Source organism: Augochlora pura, chromosome 2 (assembly GCF_028453695.1).
Source record: "Augochlora pura isolate Apur16 chromosome 2, APUR_v2.2.1, whole genome shotgun sequence".
Lineage (NCBI taxonomy): Eukaryota > Metazoa > Arthropoda > Insecta > Hymenoptera > Halictidae > Augochlora > Augochlora pura.
Window position 1 is genome coordinate 15,175,990 of NC_135773.1, and position 27,797 is coordinate 15,203,786.

Here is a 27,797-nt window from a genome sequence, read left to right on the forward strand (position 1 = left end):
CTTCAACCCCTTTAACACCGCCCCCTTTAAACGCCACCGATCCCTAGCCGTCTCTTGCGCCGGTCTCTGTTGTGCAGGTGCGTCGAAGATTGTCGAGCGAGGGTGTTCTAATGAACAGATATGGGAGCGGTGCTCGGATCGGGTTCACGCCGATCCCAACGATGCAACTATGGATGGCTCGGTTCTAGAGCTGCGGATAGGACTTGCCAACTGGGATCTAGTTGGGAATTTTGATCGAGATCGGCTCGATTACCGAACGTTTCGGGACTCTCTATGTATTAGGTCGAGCTGCTTCGGAATATTTCGGATTCTGAAACATGTCGTGACACTATGCAATTGGGCGTCATTCGAATAAAATTTAAATCGAAATACAAGTCCACGCAATTTTTGTACTTCTTGCAACTTTCAAGATATGCATTGGACAACAAATTGTTCAATACAAAAGTTGCGTTGTTTAAAAGGGGATAGTATGTACAATAGTATAGCTGTGTCCTTATAGGAGGAGCTATTCCGGAGAGTTAAAGGTCAAATCTCTTTTCTTGAATGGAATACTATATTTTTTATATCAGGATCTAGAAAAATATCGAATTTTAAGAAAACTAGGTATTGACCTTTATTAGCCCCAAACATAATAGCTATCGAGTAATTAGATATAAGATACAGTCACTGATACAACTTGATATTATGTGAAGAAAATGTTTAGTAAATAAAGAAAAATTATTATATTCATTAGCTATTACGTTTAGGGCTAATAAAGGTTAATACTGTTTCACTCAGAATTCGGTATTCTTCCATATTCTGATATAAAAAATATAGTATTCCATTTAAGAAAAGAAAGTTGACCTTCAAATCTCCGAAATAGCGTCATCTAAAAAACAAGTGCGCTATATACTATGTCGTTTAAAACCACGCAACTTTATTTATATTTAAAAATTTGTTGTTCGATGCACATTTGGAAAGTTGCAGGAGGTGCACAGATTGAATAGACCACCCTGTATATCTTGAATCCAATTTTATTAAAAGAATTCATTCAAAATATTCTTCGAATAAAGTTTTATATGGAAATATTATTCGAAGAATTGATTCGAAATATTCTTGGAATTAAATTTTATCTGGAAATATTACTAGAATATAATATTATTTTTCGATTAATATGTATTAATATATTTATTAATATATCATTTGGACAGCATATCTATGTTTAAATGAAACAGTACGCATAACTGGTCCGAGGAAAACTCATGTTCTATATGTTCTATGTAGACTATAATGATATCTCCCCTTTAAAAACAATTGGTGGAAACAATCCAATATAAACAAAGAGAAAATAACAGAAGTATTAAAAAAAAAAGCTTATCGTCTACATGGACATAAACCATTTTACAAGTTTTACTAGTTTAATTTTTAAAAAATTGTTACAACTTCGCAACTTAATTGCCATCCGTCAGCACTTATTGTTAGCGGTTGATCGAATATTTATAATCGGTACCATACGTTCGCTTGAAGAAGTATGAGGGTGTCAGGATTAGCCATTTGAGATTATTTGAAATTATAAAGATAATTGGATTCGAATTCTTCGAATTTAATTAACTGATGCAAATGTTGTAGTTTGCTATAAAATTTGCAATTTGCATTAGTACGCTATTCGATTGCGTTTGCTCGGTGTTCGATTATTTATGAGCGGTAGTTGCCTGTATTTTTTAAATTCTTTCACGTATGAATGATTTAAATTTCTCATGAATAGTGATCGAAATCGATGGGATTGCGATGTCACCCGAGCTCGTCATTATACGCTGATCGGGGTTATGAGTTAAATAGAAAATCCAATATGTCCAAATGGACATAGCATAATTGACGACAGTCAGAGATAAGAGAACAAAGTATTAATTGTCCATGTCAGTTATGGATTTTCGAAATAAAACTGTGAATGTCGACAACAATTATTCGTAGCCAAAATTCTGGTCACCAGTAATAGTTATTCATAGCTACACAGTGGATTTTATGTATTTATGACAAAAGTGAATAGTTGGAGCACAAAACGAAAAAATACTGTTACGCTGTCTTAGATTTATTAAAATTTTAGAAAGAAATATCCATATATTTAAAATGAAATATATCTATTTCATTTCTGTTTCTTGCAATTAACATAGCAATTTATATTTTGTTATTTTACTTTATTTCTATTCATAATCAACAACTATTTTCGTCAATAACTATTATGGTAACCAAACAAATTTTACTCGTTTATAATCATTAATTAGTAACAAAAATCATGTCAGAAAAAACTGACTGATTATACTTCAATTTTCTCTCATCTCGATTATACAAAACTATAAAGACATTACTAAGACTATCGTTATACTATTTTTGACTATTGGAACTAGTGAAAGACCTACATTTTTATTTTACCTTTGTTTCCAACAAACGACTCAATAAAATTTGTATTTTGCATAGAAATCCTTGATCTAGTTTTAACAGTTATAGTCTCCGTCCTGGAAGCTTCAAAAGAAGGCTTTCGAATCTCTCTTAAACGCTTCCTGCACGTCTCGCCTCCAAGAACATTTGATGCTTGCTGCAGGAAGGATCAAACTTCTAAAATTACCAGAGTTTCGTATGAAATATCGAAAGCGTAACAGGATGGAATAGAACGCGGCACAGTGACGCGTACAAAGAAGATCCATTGTAAAGAGAAGAATAATATGAGAATAGAATACTATAGAATATACAAAACTGTTTCAAAGAGGTACGGTAGCAAATTCAAAGGATCTTAGTAAACTGTCGCATTCACTGTCGGAGGAACGGGTACATCCTTCGCGTAAGGACCGATGCCACTGTCCCACCCTTTTCCGTGGATTTAGAGTCAAAACGCATGCTTACTATATTATATTATTTTACTATACTGTATTTTTTATAAAGAAGTATGGAAGAACACCGAATTCCAAGTAAAAAGGTATTCACCTTTATTAGCCCTGAACCTGATAGAGTAATTTCACTTTATTTTTTTAACATTTTCTTCAAGTAATATCAAGCTGGTGTTTTAACCATACCACGGATTTTTGCTGGTCAACGGAAAGTGAAGACAATTTTTAAATAATATGTATGGACTAAAAAAAAATTAGCAGACTTCGAGAATTAGCAAATTTTAGTTTCCATGTAAAACAAAGAGTTGTGTTACAAGTGGATTTGTAATCCGATATGTTGCACCCATAGCCTGTATTCTTCAAGAAAGAAAATGTAAAAATTCGTTTTTTTTTTAAAGGCTAGAACGTCCCCTTGAGCCTTTGCTTTCCTTTCTTTTTTTAAAGTGGAAGCTCAGCGGGTGTATTTCTGGAAAAGTGTATCAACATCCGTGCAAGGATAAATTTTATTTGTAACGCGATAGTCGATCGACCTCGAACTTTCACAAATAGTAACAGTCCGAGCCTGTTAAATGCTGTGTATCGACTCATTACCACGCTGAATTCAATTGGCCATACATTATCTGGCGGCATTTTAACATGTGGCAGACATGAATACGGAATACCAATCATCCTTGGAGAGGACAACGACGTTACCAAATCTGCGTATCAGACAGACCGTCCGACGATTGTTCAATTATTCACTTCATCCATTAATGATCAGACTATTTAAAGAAACATGATTAAAGCACTAACTAGGATGAATAAAAACATTAGGGGGAAGGACATTATAATCGTTGAAGCACATGTAAGAACAGATTTGGAATCGCTATTATTTTATTATCAATATCATGTCAACAAACACCGAAACGAATACGCAATTAAGTAAGTTAACGTACATATTATAATGGAACATAGAGCACATCGTTTTTATTGCGATATCGTTTCATGTAGTGCCCATGACAAATAAAACAAACGACAAATGAAATAAAAATAAAAGATTAAACTGTCATAAAAAAATTAAAAGAATGTTTTATTATATTATATACAATAAAATCCTCTTTATTTCAAAGAATGTTCCCCCGTGATTATGCCGTTACTATACTATTATTTATTGTATTATAGATACTAATTAGTTTATTTACAAATCATGTTCCCCGCCAAAAATATCAATTTCATAGGAATAGAACGAAGTTTGTTATATAAAATGGAAATACTAGAAGCCAGAAAAATTATTTTAAATTTGCAGTGGAAATGGTTTCGAGTGCAAAGGGTTAAAACATCTTTTCATTTCTCGTAACTGTTTCAAGAAACAAAACCGACACCGCAATTGTTCTCGACCCACCTCTTAACTGCATATTCTCGAGGCAGCTTAGAAAGTGAAAAACAGAAGACAGAGAAGCCGACTTTTTGAAATGTTCTAGACCGGAACCTCCGTTTAATCGACGAGTCGGTACGGGGGTTCGGTGCACGGGGTGGTAGTGTTGCGTAGGGTGCAGTGCAAAGGGGGTGGCTCACGTGCCTGCGAGCGATAATTCGCGAGCCGGGTGACAATGATTTATGTCGCTGCAACTTGCAGCGGAATCTCGCGGCCGCAGGAACCGCAAAGGGTCACGTGCGGCTGCCGCCCCTTCTGCACGGCCGCGAGTCCGGCTTCGTCAGTAATTATTTATGTTGGCCGGTCTTCGCGCGAGACCGTAATTGAATTTGTGTCTGTCCGAGGGAGCAGGACAGGGCGAGACGCACGGGGCGAAGCGGAGAGGGAGGAAAAAAGAGACGGTGGGAGAAAGAAAGCGAGAAAAGGTAGGAGAACGGGGGTGAAGGAGCGAGTCCTCGGCCAGTGACCGTAATTCGTCCGCGCGAGACGACAACGATAAAGGCGGACGAAAAACGGAGAAACCGAGACGATTAATACGGTCTTAATTGTCCTCGTCGTCGCGCGAACGAAACGTGCCCGTTCCGCCACGCTTCCACCAACGACACCAATTGAAGACTCGTTAAGGGGTCTCGTGCCGTCCGAGCGGATCAATTCCGGACCCTTGTTACTCCCCGCGAAAGATACCGAGCCAGTTCCTTACAAATTTTTTCCTCGGTTTCTCGGGGAGATTGATCGCGCGCTGACTTTTAGCCCCTTTGAATTTTTAATCTCATTCGCTCGTTACAGCGAGCTCGGGGGTAGTTGTGATTGTCAGCTGACAGCGATTCGTTCGTCTAGCACGCCCTGTCTCGGTAACCTACTTCGAACGTGTACTTACAGTGGACGAATAAAGTATTGGAACAGTTTTGAAACGGTATATTTTTTTTCGAAAATCATCAAATTACTCAGGATTTTTGGAGATGTTACAAGGACTGGTTTACAGTATAATCACTGCAAGACTATTTTTATCACTTATCGACTGATAACCTATAAATTAGCTTTTTACCTAGATCGGAAGTCATAGCAACCAATAACTTGCTATCTATTATTAAGGCATTATTATATAATTTTTTAAATATTAGATACCTTTCACGATGAATAAAATAAATAAAATAGATAAAATAGAAATCGTTTAAAGCTAATATTTACAAGCGAATGATCGGTCGGTACCTTGCAATTTTTATAGGAATTAATAAATAAAATATTTTGCGTTTTTATTTATATATTTTGTCCGAGTACCAAAATGGAAGAAATTTATAAAATCTAGTACAATAAAAGGGTGATATTAAATAATAACTTGAAATAATATTAAATAGTTAATTATATTTTATCAGTGAACAATGATTTTCGCTAGATACGTACGCACATACTCCTACTTTACATTATTGACACTTGAAATGGTCAAATTTGTAACGGTTAATTAATTAGATGAATGTAGCTAATTGTCAATTCACGCTTGATATGTAACAACATTATTGTGACCTCGCGTGTCGACACTCGTTGTAACTGTCGAATCAGATAATTCTAACTCACAATCAGTATTTATACGTTTATTCGCAGGATTACCACACCGTGAATTATTTATGGTGCCGGCTTAGTAGACAGCGAATGAAACAATGAAGCCTTTTACACGTGACGTTGCCAAGAACCGTAGTTTATACGCTTTACTCACGTAAACGTATTTCGTAAATATTGCAATAAAACACCGAAAGCAAATCGGTATTTTCGCAGGCATGTGTAGAATGTTTACGCGACGACATTTAGGAGAAGTCCGGCGGAAATACAAAAATGCATCTGTCGTAAAATTGTGAGGACAACGCGAGACTGTAATTAGCTCTTCCGCTGCGCCGGGGATGGTCAAAAAGTGGTAACACCGCAAGGCTGTCTGAAAACTTAATTACCGGATTAACATATTCAGAACAACGGATTCCAAGGATGAGTCACGAGTAGACTTCGGATCTTTTTACAAAATAATACTTACCTTCGTCGATTGCAACGAAGATGAGTCGAATAAAGATATCATTCTTTATTTAATAATTTCAGCGAGTTGAAAATAATACATAGATATTTAAAAAATTTTTTAAATAGTTTCATTGTTTGAGAAATAATACAACTGGTGCGATGTAAAAAGAATTTCCTATAATTTTTATTTTTCTATACATATTCTACTCTTGTTTCATTTTGTTAAAAATTGACTACGTCTCGAAATGTTGTTTTCTGTTACAATGTATTTACATAATTTACAATCTTTTAACTCAGTACTATTGTTACTATTAGACCGCGGATTTTTATGTATAAGTTAATTATGAGAAATATAAATGAGATGGAAATATATTTTCTTTTCTAACAATCGTAATATGCCAAAAATAATGCAATGATAATCTTACATTTTTCTAATGTCATTTTAATTTTATATTTCACCTACTTATTTTTATTATAAATATTAAAGATCCTCAGTGGAGTCATAATCATTGGTTCTATCAAATGCATTTATGATAAAATTAATACGTTAAATGCTACTTTAATTAATTATTAAAATTAAATGCCAGATACAAAAATGTAACGTCATTGAAAGAATGAACATATTACACTATTTTCTACGTATTAAAATAATTAAAAGAGGAGATACACTTTCATCAAGTTTTGTTTCTGGCTTAGATAATTTTTATTTAGCATGAAGATCCACAGTCTACTAATAAAAAATCTTGTTTAAAAACAATACAGCCACATCTACTACTATATCTAATCGATGAATGAAATACTCTCTGCTAACTGAAAATCTTTTTAATTTATTGGAAATACGTCCTAATGTAGTGACTACTGAAACATATCCTATTTTTACTACAGATTATAGCATATCATTTAATATTCCACCTTGTAATATTTACCTAGATCAATTATTGCAAAATTCGTCTGATTCAATGTACCTTTAAGAAATTTTGTCGAATCTAATTCTCCAAATACAGTTGCGATATGCAAAATATTCCTGAGGTTATTTGAAGCAACTTTTTCCTTAGCGCAAGTTGTTGCATAACTTTGATATTCGCTTGTTTACCGGCATGTTATATTTTACATTACATTTATGTACAAAAATCGCAGTGGAACAACCAGTGATTTATAAAAACTGTGATATTAAACAAGAAAAAAATTTAATCACAATGCTGTTTTTATGGTTATTGTTAAGTTGATAGTGCTACAGTGTTTGGTTATCTTTTTAATAAAAATGAGCAGACGAAGAAGATAATATCTTTTATTTATTACGTTTGATTATATTTATCTTTATCCATATTTTGTACATTGATGAATTAATCTAGAATTTACAACCTGATTAAATAATCTGTAATAAATACGCATCAATCTATCAATAAGTATATTGCTCACATTATCTATACTTAACTAACAATTTGAAATCCTCACAGTGTTGACAATTATTTGAATTTAAATGCTAAGTTATAAAGAAGCCCTTTAGGTGGAAATAGATATACAACCTGATTAAACAATCTCTAATATATAAGAGGTAACATAAATAATCTCTAATATAATATGTTATATAATCTCTAACGTATCAATAAATATATTGCTCTAATTATATTTAGTGTTAAACATATACAACAATAGCGTCAAATAATGTTCCATAAGAGTATAGAAACTAGCATTATGATATATAAACATTAATAAATAAATAAATAAAAGATATCTCAATAACAGGCAAATCACGGTACTGTAACGGCTTTCAATAGTAAAACAGTTAATTAACTCGAGAACAAAAGATATATGTATCTTGGAATGAGTCGGACTCGGAACGGCGCGGACGAGATAAGCTTCCGCGTTTCTTTACACCGTAGCTAAGACGCCATAGAGAAATGAGGCTTTTCGGCATTTATGCCGGTCAGAGGTGCGACTACGTGACTGGAAGGCGACATTCTGGCTTAAGGGTTTAGGAAAAAAAGTCGGCTCTAATTCCTTTTCATACGGCCACTAAGTAAAGACAGATAAGGAGCGAACCATGTGTGCGTACACCGTGAACCGTAAATACCGTTCGTGCCCTTTCCGCGCCGCTTTCCCAGTGTCACGGTGCCTCGACGAGCTTTTTTATTATCAGTGTTTCCCGAGTGCGCTCTCCGCTTTGTCCTTGAAACGCAAAGCAACCCTGGTCAGACCCTTGACGCGACACGTGGTGGAGAGATACGCGAGTCGGAGGGTCCGGGACCTAACGTTTGCGATTCAAAGAGTGCAGCTAGGAAATGAAAATTAAGGGCGCAGGGTTCCAAAGGATGAGAATTACGACACAAGGGGGAACACCGGCGATGATTTACGGCCGGCACTTTTGTTCTGCATTCGCTTTCTAAGTAAATATCTCGGGGCGAGCAACCGGACGCCTCGTTCACGCGGTACGCGTGCTGTATTAGCTTCAGAAAGCTGTCAATATACATTTTTCAGATCTCCCATCATATGAAAAATTTTAGTTGCTTGTGTAAAAGTATTTGAAAAAGTGTTGAAAATAGTTAATAATATTCTTAGTAGTTATTTATCTCGTGGAAATGCAAATTATTAAACTCATATTTTTCTATGATATACTGGAAATAATTGTTTGAGTTAATATTTGGTGTGTCTAAATTTTTATTAATTATTTAAAATTCTATTTCTTGGGATTAATATTTATGAAAGAAAATAAACGTGTAGGAAAAGTACAAACACATGTTGTTTTGAAAAACAAGCTCTTACGTTTCTCTCAATTAACGAATTTAACTGGAACATTTAACTTCTGTAAAATGTTAACAATGCACGTATCTCAAATGATATTATCTGAAAATAATATTCAGGTGTTTCATTTTACGCGCAGTAAAGAAGATATTTATTTCAATGGGGTATTTCAGGTTTATATCGTAAAACATGTGTTTTGCAGCTTGTTATATATTTGTAAAATCAATGAAGTATTTCAAATATTATTTCACCCAATAAATTAATATTATTAACAACAGTCTTTGCAAATATTTGTATTTATTAGGCGAAATATTTTTACTCGTGCTGTCTACATATGAATAAAACAATAACCTTATTGTATTATTTACTTACTTGCTCATCTAGCATCGTTTTGTATTGAAAGTAAAGACTGTTTAGAAAAATACACAATATAGCTTTTAGCACTTTTCACTTTTTTATTGTCTGTTTAAAATTATTCGAAATTGGCTTAATTGATAAATATCATTAAATGAGATAAAACCAAAGTGTTAAATTGTTTTGAATAGTCTTTAATCATTTTTAGTTTCTTTCACCATTTCCAATCATTTTCAATACTCTGCAATAGTTCTCAACAGTTTTTGATACTTTGTACGAGTTTTTAATACTTTCTAATAAACCCACATAGTTTTTCATAATCTGTAAGTCATTTTTTGTTGTTCTCAATCTCTTGTACATGTTTTTTTTATTAATTATATAGCCCTTAAACAATGCAAATAATAATAATATTTGTTCTTTATTGTTTACGATTATTTCAACCACGTTAAAATTCCATAAATAAATAGCTACATTCTGAATCCATGGAATAATGAAAATAATATGTTGGATATATTACTAACAATTTTTATATCTTTTTATAATTATTTTTTCTAAATTGAAGTAGTATAAACAAGTTAGTAGATACATTGCAGCACGTTATGCGAGAAAAATCTTTTTGGTCGCCGAAATCGTGCAAATACCCTACTGTGCGGCGTGGCAGCGCGGATATTGGCATTGCAGCTCGAGCTTCGGGTTTGCTCCATCGGGGGATCAAGATCACCCTTCACTCTAATCCTATTAGCGAAACAGGCGTGTTGACGTCGCTGTCTACGATAGGAATACTAATTAATTTGATCAATGCAATGATCATAAAGGAACACTAAAATCGCATATATCAAAGAAGTTGAAGTCTGGGAAACGTTTCAACCTCGGAATTCTGCCCTTTTTTTGTCTTTTGTGGATAATGGATTCAATGCACGATTTTTGTATAGAATATTGTATAGAATAGTAAAACATTTTAACTTTATTTTCCTATTTTTTTATCATTTGATATTTCTAATTGATAGAGTGGAATAACGTTGTAAGACTCGTTAAAAATCAACAATGAAAGAAATTACAGTTTGAAAGTGAAACATTTTTGAACATTTACTAAGTAATATTGAATGGAAGAACAATCTTGCTGGGTAATCGGGGTAATGTAAAATAACTATTAGGAGATTTAATTTGTTTAAACATCATATTGTTATTAATGGAGAATATAAAATATACTTGTTATAAGATTGTTGATAAATACTTGATTTTAACCTCTTGCACTATGATTTTTGACACAGGTGCTTTAATTAACGTGACCCAAGTTAAATTAGTGTACCTCAGACATTATAAAAAAAGCCTCGCTGGCGAACTAATTTTTTTAATAGAATGAGATAATTCTTATTTCTTGAATATTTTTGAAAAATATTAAACCGACTAATTTGCTAAAGGAGAAGAAAAGAAATATTTTGTTCAGGTTGCAACTTTTTTAAATAATTAAGAAATTTAAAAATCATTTTTTTCAACCTTTTATCTAAGCCTACAACGAAAATTTAAAAAATACGTTTCGTAGATTCTGGTAACCTGATAATTATTAATACATATTTTGTTTTGTAATTATATTGTATATAAAATTATTATAATTGCAAGTAACACTGATATTAATGTCACCCTGATGCTTTCTGTTGCAGATAAATCTACGCCTTATTCTTGTCAGCGGTAAGACAAAAGAGTTCCTATTCAGTCCAAGCGACTCAGCGGGGGACATAGCACACCATGTGTTTGAAAACTGGCCGGAAGGTAAGCTGTCGCTAGTAGTCTTCGGAGGACCAGCCTTTTTATTTCAATTGAAACAATCGAAATTATCAATGTCGAAACTGCCGTGCAAATTTACGTAACCGGAGCACAGCACATGCAATTTTATTTGAAAGTCCCCACGACAGTCGCGTCGTAAAATCGTCAAATTATTCAGGAATCTTTACAGATTCTTCTTTCTGTAACACTGAAATATCCCAACATAAATCATGCAATACCTTCTTATTTGTTGTTGTATAGAAGAACATTGGACAACTAAACTAAGCTGGATGAAATGATGTCGAACAACAATGACGAATAGACTGAGCATTTTATGCATTTATGAGAGAAATGCGTAAGCGAAAGACAAGAAAGCGAAAGCTTTGGAAGAAGTTAACAATATTGTTACATTATTTGCAAGTCACAATACGTATTATGAAAATAAGAAGATCTTTATTTTACATCAATTGCAATTTAACTTTCTAGTTAAATTGCAATTTTCATTTAGCAACACTGAAAGCATCACTGAAACTTTTAATATTGTTGCATTATTTTCATGTCAGAAAACGTATTAAGAAAAGAAGTGATTTTTATTGTAAACCAGTTTGTTGCAATTTGGCCTAGAACTCTTTCATTTTGCAACACTGTAAGCAGCAGTGCAAATTTTAGGGTTTCGTCAATTCTACTTCGAACTACCACTATACTTTCAATCACTATTTTGTAGAAGGTACCGGATAGAGTTTGATAAAAAATTGACAAAATCGAAGATAATAGTTCTCAATAAAAACATTTATTAATTTAGTCCTCATGTACATGAATTTCTATTTTTATACGAACGTATTATTCTTCGAAATGTTTTATATACGCTCTTTGTAAGCATCATCGAATTTATCATCAACAGAATGACTTTGGCATTTATTTATAGCATCAATGTTAGAGGATTCTTCACTGCTGTAGACGGTAATGTTATAACTTTGAATAACATAGGAGTTAATGTCTGATCCAGATACTGCGATGCATGAGCAAGAAATCTTCCTTTGTTCTCCCAATATTTATCTTACCATCATTCTTATCATCCCCGAATTTGCATTGTCACGAAGATATGACACATACCTGCGATTAACAAAGATTAATTGTTTGACTACCAGTCCTTGTTTCACTTACGAATTGTTGACAATATCAATCAGCATTTGAGCAGAGCAAGTCGCTGATGTATTATCTTTGCAAACGAAATGGCGCGCAAAATCATTTTTCTCATTTAACATGTCCAAGTTGTACATACTTATTAATTTATACGTACTATTCTAACGTAGAATAAATAATCCTAAATAAGTAAAGATAATTATAACGAAATGGAAATGATTAATGAAATATTAAAAATATTATTTTGATCATTTGATGGATATTTACATTTTGGATTATAAGAACTCAGTTTTATTACTGTTATGATCTAATTCATGAATTATTCTTTGTTATTTTATTTATGATATTTTAACATAATGTAAATCATTTTTAATTGGAAAGGAATATTATTGTTATTTGTATTGTGCGAAGCCTATAAAATTATTAAAGTACATGCAAAAGAAACTAAGAACAATCTACAGCAATTTAAAAATCGTGAAAAACTATATGAAACTATTAAGGAGAATTAAAAAATATTACAAAATATTGAAAAAAAAACATTAAAAATTATTGAGAACGGTAAAAGAAACTAAAAACAGTTAAAAATTATTTAGAATAATTTTATGCTATCGTTTTATCTCATTTCATAGATCATAGCATTATAGAATGGTACATCATTTAATATGTTTAATATGTCTTACCTTGCCTTATACAAAAGAATAGTGTAAAAATCGTATTGACGCATCTTGACAGCCACCAATTCTGGTTAAATTGATAACAGAAACTATTCTGGTTTCCCAATGACGCAAAACAGAAGAACATCGCTTGGAAAAGTGAAACATCACAATAAATAATAGGTCATCTTTAAGCATGAATAATTTTAAGCAGACAAACAATGAAACAATGTAAATTACTAAAAACTATAATCTATACCCTCCTAAAAAGCATTTGTAGAGAAGAAATAGGCACAACGCGTCCATCCCATATAAACAATCTTAACCGTTGCCGTATCATTTTCTTCATGGTTACAGTAACAAACACGTTTTCAATTGTAATAATTACTTAAAAGAAAAAGAAAATTTAGATTTATTGTTATTTATATTTACATGTACTTAATTAACTTATTAACTTTACTTATTTATATTTACTTAATTTATTTGTACTTATATTTACTGAAATGTTGAAATACTGGTGGCAAGAGGACAGAATTTTATTCCAGCTTAAGAGAACGAAATAAAATTTATTACTGAAAATCTCCACCATGAGCAACCAGACTCGTCAAAGTACGGCAAGGGGTTAATAACCGAGCCATGTTTCAGAAACGGGCGAAGAGAAAAATTAGTAGATCCTATAAAAGTCATTACCCTCAATGCAGAGCAACGCTACGGGAATACATAAATGAACCTCGGTAATACTGGTACACTTTCATATATTCATATATTCTAACAGCCCTGACAGCCAATATTTTTCATCTCACGGATGATTTGAAAAACTGTGTTTCGACCAGCTCGTTGGATTTATTGGGTTGTTCGGAAAGTAATTTCGTTTTTCCCAAGAAAAGACTTAATTTTTTTCACAGCCAACTTCACGCTTAAGCTGCATAATCATTATATAATTGGACAACTGATGTAGTAAGTCTTGTTTGCTAAAAATTTTGTTCGATTCTTTGCAATAGATTTTGTTTAGTAATCTATTGTGTTTCATTTCCACCAAGAAAAAAACGAAACGACTTTCCGAACGACCTAATAATACATCGCCGCGCCACACAGCCCGTAAAAATTTCCGAAGCGTTATTGAATATCAAATTTTCGTCTTCGGATTCGTTACCGACAACCTCGAAAACCCCGAATTACAAAGTTCAGGAGAAGCTTGTCGAAACCCTGACTATCGATCGATAATTACCGATCTCCGGATCAACTGCGCACTGTGCAACGACCCGGTGAATCGCCGCGGCCCCCGACATTTGCTAATTCCCATAATAGTAGCAGCGCAGTATCAGGGAGAACGTCCTGGCGTAAAGAACAGTCGCCATTTCTTAAAACCGTGCACGGCACACCGTATAAATGGAACGCGGAAAAATTCCACGACGTCGGTAGTATCGCTGCAGTGCTTCGGGATAATGCTCGCTCGTTCATCACTGTCGGGACACGGCTCGGAACTACCAGAATTGAAAACACTCGCGGAAATATGGGGGCGCGAAGCTCCGCTGTTGTCTATCGTGGGACGTATCACGCCGGTACAATTCAATTAGACGGCGCGCAGCGTGGAAACGGCTCGCGTAAAAATTTCGAAACGTCACTGGGAACTATGTCCCGCTTATGGCGTGACGGAGATTGCCGGTGAAAAGCGAGCCGGTCGTTCGTTCGCGCTCTCTCCGACCAGTGGAAACGCGGCCTGATCTGGCCTCGATAGCCGGGAAAGAAACGACGAAATCCGAGTTGCGAAACGAGAACGAGATCGAATCAGCCCGGATGATGCTTCTTCCCCTTAATACCTGGAAGAATAGACAAAACGGATAGAGAAGAGAGAGAGAGAGAGAGAGAGAGAGAGAGGGGGGCGGGGGTGGTCTTGTATTCTTTTAAATAAAGTCCCCGAACTTAAATCACCGGAGAGACTCGTCGCCGGAGAACCAGGAGGAGACTCGTTTAATATTGAAATGCATTCACCGACCGCAACTTCTGTTCTCTCTTTCTCCCGCTCCCTCTCTCTCTCTCTCTCTCTCTGACGCGCGCGCGCTCTCTCGTACCGTTGTACACGAATTACTTCGGCTTTCAGGGACAGAAAAGTGCCGCGGCGATACTGGATCCCGACCGTAAGATGGAATGTTCCATTAACTAGCTGGCACTCCTTGGAAATTCATTAAGCCGCCGCTACCGGGGTAGTTCCTGTCTCGAATTACGTTGCGACCACTATAATCCTGTCGCGGAGCATCTCCTCGCTGCCTCCATGCAAATCGTCGCGATTACATAAAGATAAAGGGAGCCGCTTAGCCTGTAATAAAAAGTGCCGTTCCCATTCCTTCCTTGGATCCCTCCTTTGCCGCGACACGTACATTCGGAAAAGACGCGAAGTCGCCGGGAACGCCTCTTAGGAGCTGCAGTCTGTGCTCCATCAACCGTGCAACCAATGCCATGCGATTGTTCGATGCGAATGCGTCGTTTCTGCTACTGTGCGACACACCGTGGCTTCGATCGTTCGACGAACCTTCAAACTGTTAGGAATGTATTAAAAATGTTACTCATCCTTTTTAGTGCCAAACGATGATAAGTTGTCGCGGAAAGTGTCAACGACGACATATCGTTGCTATTTGAATCGCGTGGAACTCCATTTCAAAATCAATATATAAAACGTTATAAATGGTTCAATTTCGTTGCAAGACGATTGAAAATATGTTTTATGTTCTATGAACTTGTTTTGTAGTAGATCTGACAATTTGTTAGAAATGATTGAAAGTCTAATATCTATACTTCATATTAGGCGATAGACGCAAAGCTATAATCGAACAATGATTTTTCTTATCTGCAAATGCTGTTTCTAAAAAGAGAACTGATTTTTCTCTTTTTCTTACTGTTTTATATTTATGTTGTCCGTATGACTTTCAAAAACTATTTAAATACATTTGGAATTACTGTATTCTCCCTTTTATTTCGTAATGTGCTTCTTTTCGATTTAGTAAATTCGTTAAATTATACTTTCGCTCGCCACTAAAAGAGTTGACATTGAAACGTTCGATGAAGCATATTCCGTTCTTGAGGTCACCGATCACGAATCTAATATCGAATTAAATCAATTTTAAAGTAATAGCAAATAAATTTCTTAATTAAACTGCGAATTTCCAGATTATGGATCGACAATACTTTATTATTTCATATAATTTGAAATATTATCTAATCGTATTTAAACTGCATTCGTTACTTCGAATATTGTCATATGTTTGGGACCATTGAGTTCAATGTTGTGGACGAAATTTCAAAGTTTCTAAAGGGACATCCAATTAGCAGCGAAATAATTGTTCTTCTTTTTAACGCGTCCGCGGACAGTGGGAATTTTAATGAACTGCAAAAATGGACGGAGGGTTTATTTTTAAAGCAATTTGATATCCAATTTTGATTGGTCGCATTTTGTACGGGTGCTCAGACTATCGGATTTTAATATATTTTTTTATACAAAAAGTTAAAGGTAGAAGGACGTTGAAATATTAAATAAAACATTAAACCACTGCATTATATTAAATAAATTAAATACATATATTAAATTATATTATAATTAAACAAATAAACACTATGTAAAATTAAAAGCTTAATAGTATTGGTTATTTTGAATGTTACATTGTTCCTATCATTTTGTATCGCAATGTAAACGAATCTTTTCTTTCTTCTGATTCTTATCAAATGCAAGTTGAAAATAAATAACAAAACTTCAAGTTCTTCGTCAACTTGCACTGTTTTAACATTCTCTCTTCATCCGTTTAATTTTTTCTCTCATTCAATCGCATCACACAGTCATTAACGCTTTCAATACGTGGCGCGTAACCAATGCTACAGTGTATACATAGAATTGTGATATACAGTATAATGATCAACTTAAAATTTGACAATGCCACGCGGAAGATATTTAACGGAAGAACAAAAGGGTAACACTTTAGTCTTGAAGGAGAAAGAAATTGCTATCAGAGAAATTGCTCGTTGGATAGAAGCAGTATCTGCCCTAGTTCGGTATAAAATACCAAACAGAACTCCTAAGAAAAGTCAAGCATTTGTTTTAATGGAAAAGGGAATGTCGAAGCTTAAAGTGGCGGAACGTTTGTAATATTGGAATCAAGTTAATTACATGTATTTGAAAAGAGAGATAATAGATCAACAGTAAAGAAATATCTGCATTATATTAATTTTATAATGAGCAAAATAAACAAAAGTCGCAGCTGTAATCGGAAGATATTAACCCTTTGAACACGAAGCCGTTTCCACTGCAAATCTAAAATAATTTTTCTAGCTTCTAATACTTTCATTTTATACAATAACAAAATTTATTCTATACGTATGAAATTCAGTTTCGTGACCCGTATAATATTTACGCTTTCAACAATTTTTTAAATCTAAGCTTTCGCAATATCTATTGTATAAAAATAATTTTGGAACGTGTCGCAACAATTTTAATGGCGTTACAGAGTCGCCACTCGACTACAAAGGATTAAATGCTCGTTTAGCAATTATAGGTGTAGGCACTGACCAGTTAAAACCTATTAACACTCTATCGACCGGTAATCTATAAGTCGTTTTTCCCTCGATAAATACCTTGTGAATAATTTGTTATCTATTATCGAGATAAAAGAGTTGGATTGCACTACTGTAAACTCCAATACTATGATATGATTCTTTCAATATTAGATACATTTTGCGATTAATAAAGTCAATAAAATGAAAACTGAATCTAGAATTTAACATTGAGCTACTATAAGCTTCAATATTACATTATTTAAAAGTTTTGCGATTATAATTACTTCTATAAACAGAAAGATGTACGTATTGCGTACCCGAATTTATTGGAATGCTTAAATATCGACGACAAGAAAATAGAATATTGATGACAAGAGAATCACCATCACGCGTCAGACTCGCCAAAGCATGGCAAGGGGTTCAGAATTCTTTGAAGGAATATTAAATGTACATTATACTTTATTATACAGTACATTATACTTTTATTTTCCGACTTGGTTTTGCTCTAGTTTAAAACAATCAGTTGAAATGTTAACTTCTTCCCAAGTTCAAATAAATGTTCAACTCTATGCTTCCGAAGATTTTCGTAACTCTGTTATAGTACATTTTAATGTAAATTCAACATGAATAATATTTTTCTAAAATAATGGTTTTTATTTTTTGATTAATGAATTCATTGCTTCAAGTTTGATGTGTTTAGCAGTATAATAAATAATAAACAAATTCCCATTTCGTCATTACTTCCTGTGAAATTCTTACATTTATTGCAAAAGATGATTCGAGCATGTGTTGGGTGTTGCTGGTTCAATTTATACGTTCGGATATTAAGAAATATTTAACTTTATTTAAAGATATAATTGATAATTTATTAATAACTAAGATCAACAGAATGATCGTCAACAATGACCAGCAAGAGCTTGTTTCGTAGCTGTCAATAAATGGCCAGTAAGAGTTCTCTGTTCCAGTCCTTTTGTGATTTTCACTTCTTGATCTCCTCTTTTCGTATTTCCTCGCTTTTCACTCGTATAGACTCGCAATCCATACTCTATTAGCGCTTTCGGCACAATGAAGAACGCCTACCAACCAATACGGCACTTGCAGAAAGCAGCAAGTCTCGCCCTTTTAATCTGTTAAACTCGAAGATTCGGTGGCTTGGGCTTTTTCCCATCTTCATGGTTCTGTCATGGGGTCGACATGTGTGCTCCACGTTCCAAGGGGCTTACGATGCGTCGATTAACCCCTTAGCTACCGTCGCCACCTATAGGAGCTTAGAAATTTTGCGTTTATAACACTGAGAGCGCCTATAGGTGCCCTGACAATTTTATCGATCATAATTCCGGCAGATCTTACCACAATTAGACAAAAGGCGCAAATGCGTAGTGCGACGAATACATAACAAAAGGATCCCATGTCTTGTCTCGGGTTTGGTACCTTTCTCTGTTTATGATGCCAGATGCGAAAATTGCCGTGAATGCCGAGAACAAATTTTAAAGCTCAAAAATAGCTACGAAGTTACGTCTGCATGGCAAACCTAATCTTTTAAAATCCTAAGCAGAGAAGGGATGAATATTTAATCGAAGTATCACTTGCTCGCTAAACTAGAGACTATGATACGTATGCCAGAACTTCTTTTTAAGCTAATAACAATATGAAATGAAAAACCAGAAACTGGTAAATCCATTGTACAGACCATATTAATAAAACCGATATTGCTAACGAAAGGATAATTAATATTATGCAAGTTGTACTAATTCTGAACATTGTTATAGCAAAATCATATTGTAGTAAATATACCTTTTATTCACGTCACATTACAAAACTAGAATTGATACTGATAGCTGGACCACGGATTTTTATGCGAAATGAAAATTGTTCTCATTAATTGCAATAAGTTAGTATTGTACGGAAACGTTTCTTCTTTTCTTCATTTTAATAAGTTGCATGAAATATAATAAATTCTTCTAAAGTTTTGACCACTGTACACAAGTTGTGTCAAAACTATGCTACTTTTGGAAAGTAACGGGTACCTATGATCATTTGAAATAACTTTTTCCTTAACAAAAGTGAAATTCTTGGTTTTATTTACGAGTTATTAACGAAAAAAAACGACCAATGAGAGACGAGATTAACTGGTACGCGGCGGCTACGCCAATAAATGAAACTGAGCTTCGTCCGCTTCCGAGCTCGCTCCTCATTGGTCACTGTTTTTCATTAATAATTCGTAAATGAAGCCTCGTGTTGCATTTGCGTTAAGGAAAAAAATAGTTCAAATCACCTTGAGAACCCCTCATTTTCCAGAAGTAACATTATTTTGAGACACCATGTATTTTACATATCCATTTCCGTCATAAGTGCATAAATATCCGCAGTCTAGCGATAACTGTTGAACAGACAATTAAGAAAAAGTAAACAAATGGAACAAATGAAATACGCTACAATAAAGTAACTAAAAAAATAACTAAATAAAATATCATAAATAAACGCACGTAAAACTAAGGTTCAAAGTATACAAAGAAAGAAGCAGAAGAAATCATTTTGTTTCATATCCTTGGTTTAGTCATAACTAATTACAATATTGCTTTGAACAATCATCTTCGCAGATCTAACTGTCTTAACACTATGCCGTCTGGCGTCATTACAGTGGTGTAACGCGCAAAGTATTGGAGGGATTTGTAGAGATTTTTGACAACAAGGATCAACCACAGTTACTTTAACAAAATATTTAATAATAGAAGAAGGGAAAAACAGAAATAACAAAGAAAAAATACAGTCTTTACTCGCAAATAAAAACTCGATAATTTATAATTTCCCAATAACCTTTCCCGATGAAGGGAACAAGTGAAGTAATCGGAATCAATACCAAACGAAGAAATTTTTGCGAGTCGTGCGGACGGCAGAGTGTTAAAACATAATCACGGACGAGGACTTATCAACGCTTTCCATAATCGCAAAGCTGTAAAATACCTCAACAAAAGCAGACTCGATTTTCCAAACAAATAGCACCCCTTAAATTTTACCAAATGCGTTTCCTTTCTTTCCGCACACCCGAAATCTCGTTACCGAAATCCCGGCGAAAACATCGACCATCATTTCCTTTCTTCGGAGCAAGAATATCCGTTGAATTCAAATTTCACTCCGAAACGTAGAACTATAAAAATGTAATGGTTTTGAATGCTCCATATTTTCCGAGCGTCCTCCGCCGGCTATTCATCGGCAAATGGCCAGCCGGAGAACAATCGAGAAAGAAATTCAGAAAGCCAGCGAAACGAGAACCGCAAGTTTCCAACGCAGATGTTCGTGTCTCGTTCATTATCGGAACGTGAAATCCGGAAGAGGGGTTCAAAATAAAGGCTGAATTTCACGTCCGTCTGGGCGGAACGGTGGAAGGGGACCGTCAAGATCGAAGCGCCGATGTATCCACGTTTTCCGGGCCGACGGCCGCGAAATTCCTTTCTTTTTCTTTTTTCCAGCGGGTACCATGGAAAAACCGTGAATATCGGAGGCAAGGTCGCGCGACTGATACCGAACTCTTTGTCTTTCAGACTGGGCGGAAGAGGCAGTCGCCAAAGCGGAGATCCTGCGGTTAATCTACCAGGGCCGTTTTCTACACAGCAATGTCACGCTCGGTGCTCTTGGGCTTCCCTTCGGAAAAACCACGGTGATGCATCTGGTCCCACGAGAGAATCTTCCCGAGCCTAATTCTCAAGGTAAATCATCGACGGTCCAGCCCACCGTTTCTTTTCTCTTCTATCCTCCGGCGGAGACCCTTTTTATCGTTCGATTTACCCTCGAGCAACATCAAGTTAATCCTTTGCCTCAACACTAAACCAGACTCGAACGATGTTTATTTCAAATAGTAATAATATTAACACGTTGGTCAATCAACGTGAACGGTCGACTTTCTTACCAGGGCGAAATCCGATAGTTGGAACAAGTAGGAAATTGTATTATATTTATGGTACATTAATTTATATTCAATAGTGTGTGAATTTTTAGTATTTTTATTCTATATATTTTAGATTTTCCGGTGCTTATTTCATTAACTTCCTGTGCTACAAATGGGATTTTCATAAATTAAATACATACAATATATAAAATCCGATTTAACTCGAAGAAGAAGAGTTAACACAGAAGCATACATGTCACCTAAATATGGGTGACGCGGCGACGAACGTGTTAAATTATTCGTTTCAAATAATGGTTTTCCCTGGGGATTTCTATCTTTTGACTCGTCAGAAAAGTTTAAAACTCGAAGTACTGAATTTAGGAATTATATAAAGGTTATTTCTATTTTTTTTTTTCCATTTCCAGGGTACAGTCGGTATATTAACGCGTAATTAATTCACAGACGTAGTTTCATGAGCGGCGCGTTAACCTGTTATAAATGCTGGACATTTGTATACTTCGATTTTTGGACTGTTCTTGTTAAAATCTACTGAAATATACATTGGAAAATCAAAAAATAGAATCCTTCAAAGAAAAGCATGGTCTAAATAATGTTGATTGATATTTCATAAATGATATGTTTCAATTAATTTTATGTTATTCATTTGGTCAATTCTTTGCTTGCAAGAAAGATCGTCGCATGTCACATATTTTCAATTTTGAGAAATTATCGCTTGAAGAGTTCATCGCTAATGCTTGATATTAGTAGTGCTTCGAATTGCATAATTTTAGTGAGTCCATCAAATTTGTTTTCATAATTTCTTTCAAATAATTATATAAATCCTTTGTGATATAGTTCAATTAACTGAAATTTTTTGAAATTGTGACTTGCGGTGCTTTCACTGATAGCCACATAATTAACCCATTCTACTGCGATTTATTTCACAGCCATTTGAAATTTTTAGAAAATTTAGATTTATTATATGACAACTTTTACTTTGATGTTTAAATATTAACAATAGATGAACAGCATTTAATTTCGACTTAAAAGATACGAATAACATACACATTTAAGCGAATCATGTTCCAAATCTTCACGACGAGTCTGGTACGATATTATAGGGCAAAGGGTTAATAACAAATTGAAATACTAATTAATTTATTGTACCAAATCATGTTCTCCCGGACTTACATGTATTACACTATTACTAATATCATTTCTTAATTAAACATTTTTGTAAGGTTCCAAATAGTATTCAGAGAAGCATTAAATAATATACAGAAAAGCAAAGTATTTCAAATTGATGCAAGGGGTAAATTAAGATTTATTTAGGTGAAATCATATTTTAGAAGCCACTCTTGAATAATTTTTTATATGTATTATTTTGCACATCATTTATCGGTTAGAAACTTCATACATATTTTAGTTATCGTTGTAATACCTCTGAAAATACTGTATATGGAAAAATTGACCAAGACACATTTTTCAGGTGTTCATTTCATCTAAGAAAATCAATTAATCTACATTTATATACTATATTTGTTAATACAATATTGTTTACGTGATTATAACAATGCAAACAATGCCCAAACTTTAAACAAATATGATTACTATTCGATTCGTTCAAATACAACGATTTGAAATACTTAGTTCTTACAATTAAATCCCTTGCACTCGAGGGTCCCGGAGCCTAGATGGCTCCACTCGGGAGCCCTCGAGTACAGAGGGTTAAATTGTTGGTTTTCTCTTTTATTCGTACAAATCGAATAGTATTCTAATTTGTTTAATTGTTAGGCACTGTTCGAATTGTTATAATCGTGTACACAACAGCGTATCAACAAATATACTACAATATGTTCAATCAATGCACGGTTTGCTTTCTTGCTAATAAATTATTATAAATTATGTCGTTTTCGTGCGTCATCTTACAAATAATGCAAGAAGTTAATCGATACATTTAAGCTATTAATCGGAGTGATGAATTAATTTTCCATAGGAGACCTCCTTTATTTGTCACAAGGAGTTTTTCAAATAACGCGTGCACATATACCAGAAGTCTGTTATCTCTTTTTTTTTATTATCACCGTGCTGACACAATGTTTTGCGATGTTTCTTTACTTTGTTTTGAATCGATGAAACCATGCCACTGTCGCCGCTTATACCAACAGTGACGTCAGAAGTATCGATGCAACCGAACTGCAGCTCGTATAGCACGTTGAAAATTACAATTTGTTTGATGTACCTATGCGTTATTATAGTTTTATGTATCACGTAACTTACGTAGTTCTAAAGTAATCTGAAGGGATTGTGTTCGATCGTTAAATTGAAAAAGGTGATTTTTAGGAACTTTTAATATAGAATTGTAGAGCTTTATTGAAAGAATGTTTTCTCATTTCGGAATTTTTATTTTAGAAAATACTTTGTAATTTTGAAATTTAAAAGTGTTAATTAAGCATCGAAACCTAAACGCGACTTATGTACTTGTATTGTTTTATATGGAAAATTATGGAGAATATTGATCATAGAAAATAGAGCCCATACATGTGACTAGTTTGCTAATTTCACTGTTAATAAATATTTTAAACACTCGAATGACGTACGTTTTTTACGAGGATATAACAGGGTATGTTTAAACTAATTTATTAATTTATTCAACATATTTCTTAACGCGCTTCTTCTAGTTAGTCCTTGCATAAACTTTATCTAATCGTGTGAAAATTTAAATGTACTGTCAAAGACTAGATATAGTCGAATAACAATATTGAGAGAGTTTTCAGAATTCTTTCCCCAAGAACTGTAAATATTGTATAAAATATTATTATTCAATGTTGTGTTAAAAATAACACTGACTCCGATCGATTTGAACTCACAATATCAACATTGATAATTGATTGAAATTTTCACACGATTTATCAAAATTTATGCAAAGACTAACTAGAAGAAACCAAAGAAAAGATGACAATTTCTGAATTGAATCTGAACATAACATGTTCTTAATACAAATAGCAAATACGGTCACTTGCGTTCATATCCCCATATGTTCTTATAAAAAAAAAACAGCATTATTTGAATCACAGATTGCAATAATCTCAAAACGATTTGAGAAACAGTAAAATTATCACACGATTAAATACGTAGATTCTGCGATTTCACAACATTTAAATACTCCAACGAAGAAACTGATTCACGCTTACTCCGTGAACGCACTCTCCTCTTCCTTCCGCGCGTAATTTAAAACGTCGGCAAACTTTTCGAAATTGATCGTTGTAATGGTCTCCGGAAACACTACCGGTCAACCTCTTCCTCTGTTTGAATGGCAGTAATACAATCCACTTAGGTAATAGGAAAGTAATCCCGGTAATATAAGTAATAACGTTAATGCATCTGCTGAAAAGGATTCGTTCGACGAAATTCGTTAATCCACTTTATTAGCTTCGGGAGTAACACGTGAAAAAAAAACAATATCTTCTATTTTTAACAAGGCATTTTCGATATGGTAAACAATCCGGCGCGGGCTCGAAGTTTTTCAAAATGGCGCCGCAAACCCTCATCGACGTGGGAAATAACGTGGAAATAAGGGAACAGCTATACACTTACGGTTCTTCGCACTTAATCAGACTCCGCGCTCGCATTTTCCCGTTAGGCGACATGAGTTTTCCTCCATGCGGCAACCTTTATCATGTAATTAGATTCAGAGCTCTGCAAAAATGCGATTAGCATTGTTCGCGCGATTGGATCGAGGATCGGAGTCTTGCGATACCTTTGACTGCGGTCTCATTGTTCGCGGTGATTTGATAATTTAACTTGTTTAATTGCGTGAGCACGAATAGTTCCCGCATAGAATGATTCACGAAAAGAGCTACGAATTTATTATTTTCACTGAACAATGTGATATTAGGAAATTAGCACTGTCATGAACGGGACATTTCTACTTAGAACAAGTTAACAGAAAAAGATCTATACATATATAAATCTAGCTTAAGATTCTAGTTTCTTTACTATAAGAATGCATAGTGTCATCGAGTTTCTCCTATATTTGATCGCATTATTTTTAGTATTTTTAAAAAGTGCATTTTGAGCTATTTACCAATCGGTTGCATCGAATGGCGCAGCGTGAAAAAGACGGAGCAATCTTGTTATTAATTTTATGTCTGCTTGTAATAATCTTATGTCTTCTTATTCGTTACAAGTGTATGTAATATCGTAAACTAACCTTAAATTACGTAAATCTTCTTAATAATGCTTCCAATCAACAGCAACTGAACAAATGTCAGACAAACATTTGTCAATGAAAACATTGTAAGGATTGTTTTAGGAAATGGTACGAGGTAAAACGAAATAACAGACACAACTTTAATAACGCTTACGATAACAACAATAGTTTATTAACAAAATAACGACCAGTCTGCAGAATACAACAACGCGCTAATAATGAACACAGCGATACCGATAATGACAACAATAATAACAACGACTTCCGCAATGAAAACTATGACGACAATAACAACACTTACTAAGCCAAGGGCAACAACAATGGCAAGAAGAACGACATCGGCAACAAGACCAATTTCCTCGGTGACGACTCTCATCCTCCTTCTTCTTTCACGCTCTAACTTTTCGAAGCTGCCGAAACACTATGCAGCATCCGTCCTATTCAATCAGTATTACACGGCATGCTCGTCGTTCTATCTTTCATGTTCGGAGAAACGCTGCAATATCTTAAAAATTAATGACATCAAAAGCAAAAGGCCGCTTTTATTCTGCATACTTCAGTAATCGATTTAATACGTTTATATTTTTGATAAAAAGTTACTTTTATAAGATGAAATACAAGTTCTCGTTGTTCCAAACTCAGTAATTCATCCATCATAGTTTACTTTTTCAGAAAAAGGAAATCGGAGTCCATTTCAGTTTAACATTAACCCCTTGTCGTACCATTTTCTTTACAATTATAATAATTAGAACAGTTGCAATTAAAATAATTTCTTAGACGAAAAAGTAACTTTATATTTATTTTGTGTTTACCTCTACTTGAATGTTTAATCCCGGAACAACCCCTTCATTTTATGAAGACGAATTCTTAATGTAGCGATTAAAAATAAAATTTTAATAATTAAAATATTATTTATTATTTTGAAACTATAAAATATGTAGTATAACATGAATTAGGCGTACAAGGAAAACTTTAATGTTTTAGTATTTGTAATGTAAAAGAAAATCTTAACTCTAAAATCTAAAATAAAAATGGAATAAAATAAAATCTTAACACTTTGCCGACCGGAAGTTTATAAACCGCCTTTTTAGCCCGACCGATAGCTCGCGATTTGGTTGTCATGGCAACCAATAATTTGCTATTTAATATTAAAATATTATTTTACAATTTTTTAAATATTAGATGCCTTTCGCGATTAATAAAATAAATAAAGTAGATCAAATCAATATTTTTTAATGCTAATGCTATGAAAATATAAAAATGTTTACGGCTAAATCACCAGTTGGTGAAGTGTTAATGATTAAAATATTATTTACACGTTTATAAACAATTTAATATAATTAACCTTCGCCTAACAACTTATTATTAATTTCCACCATGAGTTTGACTTGTTGAAGTACGGCAAAGGGTTAATATGGATTTGAATACGAAATATCCACTGTACTTTGTCGTTTGAAATGTAAATCTTTAAGCTTCCAAAAAATATGAATTTCTAAAGGTATTGAAAGAGTCGAATTTATTGGACAATGATATTGATAGTCTGTGTTGAATACCGTAACTACTACCACTTGTTGCGTAACAATGAAAAAATTCGATTGATTTAAACTTCGACGCGTTGAAAAGCTGTTTTAAAAATTTCACAGAAAAATGTTTATAATATCAGGTATTCTAAACGATAAAAACGGGAAGTGATCCTTTTGACTCGATTGATAGTCTAGTGTCAAATTTTCAGTTACAAGGAGAGATATATTGTATATACATATATTAACTAAAGTTAATAGGAGTACGAGATGACAGTGATTTCATGTCGTCAGTCACCAGTAGCCGACGTAACATGAATGGAAAGTTCACTGTGGATCACTGCTGACTGACACGGCACTTGACGAGATTGTATTTTAAAATTTTAATAGTTAATAGTTTAGATAGGCTATTAGGAAATTAGAATTTAGGTAGAACAGAAGATTGATAGGAAGAAGAGCATGAGTTCTATTAGCTTGAACATTAGTTAAAAATAATATATTTTCAAAATATAGATTTAAACGATACACTATCTTATTTGGCTCTTCTTTTGAAATTATTTAACGCTCGTATATTTGTATACGCAAATGGATTTTCTTCAAATATATTTGTACATCCATTGTACTTCGTTATATGGTTATCATATTACATAATTTCTTATTTTGTAGTGGAATAGATTTGTGGAATACTTTTTAATGAAAATTTG

At 34.0% G+C, this 27,797-nt stretch overlaps 1 protein-coding gene across 1 annotated transcript in view; it reads left to right on the forward strand.

The window, feature by feature from the left end:
- The window catches only part of Ubl3 (ubiquitin like 3), a 264,908-nt gene that overhangs the window by 222,457 nt on the left and 14,654 nt on the right, over window positions 1-27,797 (forward strand). Inside the window, exons 2-3 of the mRNA XM_078186395.1 lie at window positions 11,034-11,142; window positions 21,017-21,181. Coding sequence (XP_078042521.1) covers window positions 11,034-11,142; window positions 21,017-21,181 — 274 coding nt within the window. The remainder of the gene's footprint in view (window positions 1-11,033; window positions 11,143-21,016; window positions 21,182-27,797) is intronic.